Below are 7,760 nucleotides of genomic sequence, written 5' to 3'. Positions count from 1 at the left end.
CCTGGCACTGACGCCCCTTCTTCCCCCCACAGGCCTGCCCCTCGCCATGGCCCTGCCCCGCACCCTGGGCGAGCTGCAGCTGTACCGCGTGCTGCAGCGGGCCAACCTGCTGTCCTACTACGAGACCTTCATCCAGCAGGGCGGGGACGACGTGCAGCAGCTGTGCGAGGCGGGCGAGGAGGAGTTCCTGGAGATCATGGCGCTGGTCGGCATGGCCACCAAGCCCCTGCACGTCCGGCGCCTCCAAAAGGCCTTGCGGGAGTGGGCAGCCAACCCCGGCCTCTTCAGCCAGCCCATGGCCTCCCTGCCCGTCAGCAGCATCCCCCTCTTCAAGATCTCCGAGACCGGCGGGCGCAAGTCGCTCAGCAACGGGCACGCCAGCCCCGGCGAGGCCCCGGGCAAGGGGGGCAGCGGACTGGCCACGCCGCCCGCCCGCAGCCCCTCGGAGCCAGGGGAGAAGCTCTCCCCCCTGCCGGCCCCCCAGTGGCCGGGGCGGAGCACCCCGGAGTCAGAGGGGGGTGGCACGGAGGAAGATGGGGGGCCGCCCCCCTTCTCGCCAGGGGTGGGCGGGGAGCCGGCCCCGGAGCAGCTGGACCCGGAGCTGGCGCGGACGGTGGCGGAGAGCGTCGAGCGGCTCCTGCAGAGCTGCCCGCGGGGGGGCGAACCGGAGCTGCGCGCCCTCATGAAGCTCAACAAGAAGCTGGCCAAGGCGGTCGGGCACATCTTCCAGCTGGACGACGGGGACCGGCGCAAGGAGGAGGAGATCCGGCGGCACAGCGCCATCTACGGGCGGGGCGAGGCCCGGCGCCGCGACGGCAAGCCGCTCACGCTGCACGAGGTGAGCCGCGAGGGGGGGCGGGGGCGATGGCCGTGGGCAGCACACGCCACCGGGGCGGGGGGCTTGGCAACAAGGGGGCCACAGGAGAGCCCTCGCCTAGACCCCCCCCCCAATGCAGCCACCTCTGGGGTGGGATGGCTCGGGAAGGGGAATCCTGTATCCGACTGCAACAGTCCATGGATGGTGGTGAGGGTCGGGGGGCTGGGAGCCAGGACGCCTGGGTTCTATTCCTGATGTCTTGCCGTCCCTCTTCTGTTTATCCATCCCTGGATCCTTTATCTTGCCTTCGGCCCATCCATCCCTGGTTCTTGTCTCTCTGCCCCTCCCCATGGTGTCAAGGCTCCTGCCCCCCCCCCCCCCGCTAACGGCCTCCGTCTCGCCCCCCAGCTGACCATCAACGAGGCGGCAGCGCAGTTCTGCCTGCGCGACCACACGCTGCTGCTGCGCCGGGTGGAGCTCTTCTCCCTGTCGCGCCAGGTGGCCCGGGAAAGCACCTACCTGTCCTCGCTCAAGGGAGCCAGGTGAGCTGGGCCCCTCCCTCGCCGCGGGGACCCCCGGAGACGCCCCTCGCGCCCTCTCCCGTGCGGCCCCTTGGCCCTGGTGTTGCTCAGGGTACGGGGAAGCAGAGCATGGGGTGGGGGCTGCAGTGGGGCGCAGAGGAGTGGGGTGGGGCACAGGAGGGGGGAGAGCAGTGGGGTGAGGGGCACAGGGGGCATCAGGCTGTGGGGAGGCTGCTGCAGACTCCTGCTCTCCCTCCCCCCCCCCCCCCCTATCTGCCCCCCGTGCCCAGCGGCGCTGCCCTGCCCACTCCCTCTTGTGGGGGCCTCCTCTTCCTCCCCTCCACACGGGGGATTTCTCATCCCCCCCGCCCCTGCCGAGCCAGCCGCCCACCTGCCCTGCAGCCCAGCCCCCGAGTTCCTCTTTCGCTTTGGATATTTTCCATCTGAGCCACGGCTTCCCAGGGAGGGCGACATCAGGGGTGCCCGGGGGGGGGGCCGCGGGCCCCGGATTGCAGCCCCCTCCCCCCCCTGGCTTAGGCGGGGCTGGGCCCCCCCCCCCCGGGTGCGATGGGTGGCTGAGCCGGAGGAGTCCCGGCAGACCCGTCGGCTCCGGTATCCGCCCGCCCCAGGCTGCGGGGTCTCTGCCTGCCCCTCGAGCCGAGGTCTGAACCCTCCTGCCCCGGCAGCGCCTCCCGGCCCCTGACGCTGTTTGTCCTGTCGCTTCCGCGCAGGTCGCATCCGGACGAGAGCGGAGCCGTGCAGCCCAAGAAGCTGAAGCAGGAGGTGGGTGCCGGACGGGCGGGTGCCCCGGGGGTGTCACTGGGCTGCGTGTGGCTGAGCGCCAGGCGGGGGGGACGACAGCTGGCTTTGGGGGCGCTGGAGCAGCGGGCGAGGGAGAGGAGCTGGCACTGGGGGAGGGGGAGTGTCGCCCTCCTCAGCCAGGGTCTGCCCCAGGCTCTGAGCTGCCTGCTGGGGGATTCCCAGCCCACGTCCCCAGTAGCCGAGGCGCTCGGTGCATTGCCCTCAGGAGAGCGTGGCCTGCGCCCTGTGCCCACGCAGGATGGGCCCGGCTCACCCCCATCCCGGCTACCTGGGCCTGCAGACCCGGTGGGGCTGCCTGAGCTCGGTGCCTCCATCCGTCCAGCTGGGCACCCCCTCTCCCCCCGCTCTAACCAGCCGCTCGCCCCGCAGGTGGGTGAGCAGAGCCGCCCCGAGCCCCTGCAGCTGCCGGGGGGGTCGGAGTCCTACGCCCCCCCGTACAGAGCCAGCCTGGAGGAGGACGCGGCCAGCCTGTCGGGAGAGAGCCTGGACGGGCACCTGCAGGGTGAGTGGGGAGCAGGGCTGGGGGGGGCTTTGTACTGATTAACCCCGTCCGCACCGCAGGGCCCTCGCCCAGATCCAGGGCAGGACACAGACGCCCCTTGTGCTACTGGGCGGGGGGGGGGGGGGGCGGGGTGCCCATGCATCAACCCCCCCCCATAGCTTCTATAGGGAGGCAGAGACTGCAGCCCCTGGCACCTATCTGACCCCCCCGCTCCCCCCACTGACACATGTGCGCTCTCTCTCTCTTTCTCTGCAGCCGTCGGCTCCTGCCCCCGCCTCACGCCGCCCCCCAGCGCCGCCCCTGACCTGCCCCTCAGCCTCCCCCCCCACGGGCTCTGGAGCCGCCACATCCTGCAGCAGACGCTGATGGACGAGGGGCTGCGCCTGGCCAGGCTGGTGTCCCACGAGCGCGTCGGGCGCCTCAGCCCCTGCCTGCGGGGCAAGTCCCCAGGCCCAGGTGAGCTGCCCCCGGGATGGGATAGCGGGGGTGGGGCAGGCGCCTTAGGGTGGTACCTGGCTGGGGGGGAGGGGTTATACCCACATGGGCTGTTCCCTGCACCCAGCTCAGGACTATGTGCTTGGGGCTGAGAGCTGGGTGGGGGGGGAGCCCAGGGCTGGGCTAGCATGGGCTGCGGGTCGGGAGGGAGGGGCACTGGCGGAGCTGGGGGTGGGGAGCCCAGGGCTGGGCTAGCAGGGGCTGCAGGTCGGGAGTGAGGGGCACCAGCAGGGCTGGGGGGAGTCCAGGGCCGGGCTAGCAGGGGCTGCGGGTCAGGAGGGAGGGGCACCGGCAGAGCTGGGGGTGGGGAGCCCAGGGCTGGGCTAGCAGGGGCTGCGGGTCGGGAGTGAGGGGCACCGGTGGAGCTGGGGGGCCCAGGCCCAGCTCTGTGATTTGCTCTTAGTCTCACCGTTACTGAATGGAAAAAAGAAACAATTGTGGAAATCCCCCCCCCCTCCCCGCCCAGACAGGAGAGGAAGGAAGTGGGGGCGGGGGCGGCTGACGTCCTGGGAACCCCATTGAAACCCGCGGGGGTGGGGGGAGGGTGTTTCCTCGGGGGGGGGTGATGCTGGGGGCTCCGGCGCGAGGGGACGGGGCCCCCAGGCTGACACTGACCCTGGCTCTGTCTCCCCGCAGAGTTCGAGGACGGGCTGGCAGAGGGGGGCCCCCCGGCCCCGGCCGAGTCCCGCCGCAGCAGCGTCAAGGTGGAGCAGGAGACCAGCCGGCAGTGAGCCGCAGATGCCCCCCTGGTTGGGGTGGGGGCCCACGGCAGCTCCCCCCCCTCCACTAACCAAGCAATAACCACAGGCCTGGGGCAGGTGGCCCCCCCATGATCTATCCTGGTGCTGGAGCACCCCCCCGTCTGCTCCCCAGAGAGCCGGGCCTGGGGACCCGATGCCCATGGGCACTGGGAGGTTTGGGAGAGGCGCAGCAGAGATCGGGCCGTGCCCAGGGCGAAGTGACGGGCCAGCGGGGAGGGCACAGCGCGGCTAATGGAACCAGCTGGTCACGTTCCGACTGCCACCAGCCCCAGACATCGCCCCCCTGCAGCCCCCCCCCCTCCAAAACCCACCCCAGCCCCCTGCACTCGCAGCTGGGGTGATGTGAATTGTAACTCTTCAGTTCCAGGGGGTGTTAAGGGGGGGGGGACATCCATCCGCCCCCCCCCCCCGGGAGGCAGGGAGAAGAAAGGAACTGGGGGGGACCCCAGGAAGAGGGAAGGGCTCTTGCAGGCAAAGCACAAGAATGGGGGGGTTGAAAGGGCCTGGGGGGGCTGAAGGGGCCACCAGGGGTGATCGCAGGGGGTGAGGAGGAGGATTCTGAGTTCGGAGGGTCTGGCCCAGCCTCCCCCAGTAGCCGTGGTGGGCAGAGGCTGCGGGCAGGGAGGTCCGGGGGGGGGGGGGGGCCCCCCCCCCAAAATTCCCCCTCCCCCCCCCCCCCCCCCCCCCCTGTCTACCCCCCCAAATTCACTGGCCCAGCAGTGCGATCATCCTGGTCTGCAAGCCCCCCATCCCTGCTCCTGCCCAGCCGACCCCACCTGCTGGGCTGGGGGGGGGGGCACGTGCTGTCCTTTGGGTATCAGCCCCCCCCCGCCCCCATAACACACCCAGGCACCGGCTGTATTCCCACCCCAGGGGCTCTGGGGCCGGCTGTTTGCACACAGCGCAGGGTACAGGGCAGACAATCCACCCCCCAGCATGGGGGGCATTAGGACGGGGGGAGGGGGGGAAGAGAGATTTAAAGGGACAATCAGGGTACCCCCATGTCACCACCGCAGGGGGGGCAGAACAGATTAAAAAGCCACCTTGGCTGGTGGGGGCACTAGGGAAAAGATGGGGGGGCCCCCTCAGAACCAGTGTCACTGCCCTCAGCATATTCCACAGGAGGCTGTTCCCCTCCTCCTCACTCCCTGGGGGGGGGGGTCCAGGCTGTACTGTGGAGCCCCTGCTGGTGACGCCCCCCCCCAGTTCCCGGCAGCGCTGGTTCGAGACCCGTTCACGCTCCCGTAGGCCGCCGGCTTAGAGCATTAGTGACTTTTCCTTTGCAACGTGTACAGTAGATTATTTATTTTGTTATTTTGTAATAAAACTTTATTTTATGGCTTAATCTCCTCCCCGCTCCCCAGCTGCAAGGTGGGGTTGATGGGACGGGATGGGGGTGGGCGGCAGAGCATAGGGGGCAATAGAGGAGGGGCAGCAGCAAAGGTGGGGGGCAGAGTGGGCTAGCAGGGGGCTGCGGGTCGGGAGTGAGAGGCACTGGCCTCCCTGTGGGTGGGGAAACTGAGGCAGAATCTCTTTCTGTAGCGTTTAGTAGCAAAGCCCCATGCAGGCAGTGTGGATCGACTCTGCCTCTGTCCCTCTTCGAGGGGGCGGGGGGGGGCTGAGCCAGCTACCCTTTGCCCCCTTATGGGGCACATGGGGCAGGCCAGCATCCAGCTCTGCTTCAGGCCGGCCCCTGGGCAGGGCCTGTGACTTGAGAGGGGGGAGGGGCAGGCCCCCAGCTGTGGGGCAGGGAAGGATAGCGGCTAAGGCTGGGGGGGAAGGCGAGGTACAGGCCCTTTAAACCAGCCCCCTCCCTCGTGACTCATCCCAGCCCACACAAGAGCCTTTCCACTGCCCACCCCTGCTCCTCCAGCAGGGCCTTGGGTCGGGGGCCCCCCCCCCAGCTCTGGGGAAGAGGGTAGGGGGCATCTGCTGCGTGTGTCTCCTCCCCCCCCCCCACCGCTGTCCTGCCTGGGCCCCTAGTGGGGGGAGGCCCATAGCAAGGGGCAAGCTGGGGGGTTGATCCCTGGCTGCTCCCCTCCCCCCCCCGGCAAGCTTTGCTGGATCCTTATCCCCCTGCCCAGCACCAGCTGCTAATACCCACAGCCCTCCCCAGGCTGCAGAGATGGGGGGGGGGGCACAGCCAGCCTGACCTCACCCCCCCACCCCTGCCGCCCCCTGGAGAACAGGCTCCTCCCCCTGGGTGGGTGGAATCTGCAGCCCCACAACACACACCCCAGGCTGAAATCCAGGCTGCCCAGACTCCCTGCTCCAATGGGTGGTGTGTCTCTTCCCCCCCCCCCCCCCCCCCCCCCCCGCCCGCCTGGGGGGGGCAAAGGGGGGCTGCCCCTGCTGCCGTGGTTGCCAGCCCCAGGATGGGGTCGGGTGGGTCAGCGTGTTCCATGGTGCGGCGTTTGTACATGGCTAACACAAGGCAATGAAGGAGGGGACACTGATGGCCCCCCATGTGCCACACCGCTCCCCCCCCGCACACCTAGCCAAGCCCCCAAGCGCGGCTCAGTCCCAGGCTGAAGTCCGGCTGGGGCAGGCCCCGAGGGTCCCAGCCGAGACCCCCCAGCCCCTCGCCACGTCTCTCCTGGATGGGCGTCGTTCTCCAAAGTGTCCAGCGGGGGCCCCCCCGCCGCGAGGTCACCAGCTGGGGTTGGCCATGGGGTCGCCGTAGCTGCAGGGCTGGGTGGGGGGCTGGAGCCCCTCCTCCATCTGTGCCTCGTACAAGAGCTGGGTGATCTCGTCCTCCGAGGGCAAGTCCATGTTGTTGCCCAGGCTGGCCGGGGAGAAAAGAGGAGGCGGGTTGGGAAGGGGGCCACAGCCCAGCCCCCCGGCCGTCCCCCTCCCCGCCCCTCCGGGGGCACTTACCTCGCCGCCAGCAGCTGGGGAGGGGCCGGCAGGAGGGTCCCGAAGGGCGAGCCGTGGCTGGCGGGCGAGAAGGGGGCGATTTCCGGCATCTCCTCGTCCATGGGGTTGGGAGACAGGTCCTCCAGGACAAGGGCCATGGGGTCCCCTGGCAAGTACCTGTAGGACAGCAAATTCCTGCCGGGCACGGAGCAGCGGGTGAGAGGGAGCCGGGGGAGAAATGGGCACCAACTCCCACCCTAGCCCCAGGGCGGGGACTGGCTGGCTCGGGGGCAGGGACTGGGACACGGGCCTGTCCCCTCTAAGGGGTGCCAGCTCCCATCCTAGCCCCAGGGCGGGGACTGGCTGGCTGGGGAATGGGACATGGGGCCTTTCCCCTCTAGGGGGCGCCAGCTCCCACCCTAGCCCCAGAGCAGGGATGGGCTGGGTTGGGGAGGGGAAGGGAACGGACAGGGGCCTTTCCCCTCCAGGGGGCGCCACCTCCCAGATGGCCCAGGGCGGGGGACTGGCTGGGTCGGGGGCAGGGAATGGGGCATATCCCCTCTAGGGGCTGGCAGTGGCTGGGCAGAGGCGGGGGCTGGTTGGCTTACGGCGACAGGGACTGGCAGCCGAAGACGACGTTGGGGCCGAGGGGCAGCGGGGTGGTCGTGGTGCTCACGGGCGCCGGGAGGAGCGTCGGGGGGCTGCAGCAGGGACAAAAACCGGGAGTTTTTAAAGGGGCTATGGGAGGCGGGGAAGGCGAGATTAACCCCTTGCTCTCCGGGGACCGGGAGACACCACTGCCTCCTCAGCAAGTGCCCCTAGAGTGAAAGCCTGCCTGGGGCATCAGGCCCTCCCTGGTGCAAGCTGGCCTGGCTGGCTCGGGGTGGGGCACGGGGCACGGGTCCTTTCCCCTCTAGTGGGCACCGGCTCCCATCTGGCCCCAGGGCAGGGATTGGCTGGCTCGGGGGTGGGGAATGGGGCCTTCG

General features: G+C 69.9%; 2 protein-coding genes across 2 annotated transcripts in view; one reads left to right on the top strand and one right to left on the bottom strand.

Annotated features, from left to right (window-relative positions):
- On the top strand, positions 1–4,017 carry NAB2 (NGFI-A binding protein 2). Its single transcript, XM_026659276.2, has 6 exons — positions 1–838; positions 1,226–1,359; positions 2,070–2,121; positions 2,530–2,662; positions 2,918–3,118; positions 3,794–4,017. Exons 1-6 carry the CDS (start codon positions 47–49, stop codon positions 3,886–3,888), a joined length of 1,407 nt encoding a protein of 468 aa, XP_026515061.1. The 5' UTR covers positions 1–46; the 3' UTR covers positions 3,889–4,017.
- Positions 4,018–6,241: 2,224 nt separating this feature from the next.
- Positions 6,242–7,760, bottom strand: part of LOC113407983 (translation initiation factor IF-2-like) — a 1,755-nt gene continuing 236 nt past the window's right edge. Inside the window, exons 2-4 of the mRNA XM_029913374.1 lie at positions 7,383–7,592; positions 6,796–6,969; positions 6,242–6,703 (exon numbers count right to left, since the gene is read on the bottom strand). Of these exons, the coding sequence (XP_029769234.1) occupies positions 6,413–6,703; positions 6,796–6,969; positions 7,383–7,592 (675 nt within the window). The 3' untranslated portion in view covers positions 6,242–6,412. The remainder of the gene's footprint in view (positions 6,704–6,795; positions 6,970–7,382; positions 7,593–7,760) is intronic.

The sequence above is a fragment of the Terrapene carolina genome, unplaced genomic scaffold (genome assembly GCF_002925995.2).
Source record: "Terrapene carolina triunguis isolate 2854851 unplaced genomic scaffold, T_m_triunguis-2.0 Scaffold616, whole genome shotgun sequence".
Classification (NCBI taxonomy): Eukaryota; Metazoa; Chordata; order Testudines; family Emydidae; genus Terrapene; species Terrapene triunguis.
This window is presented reverse-complemented; position numbering and strand designations above follow the sequence as displayed.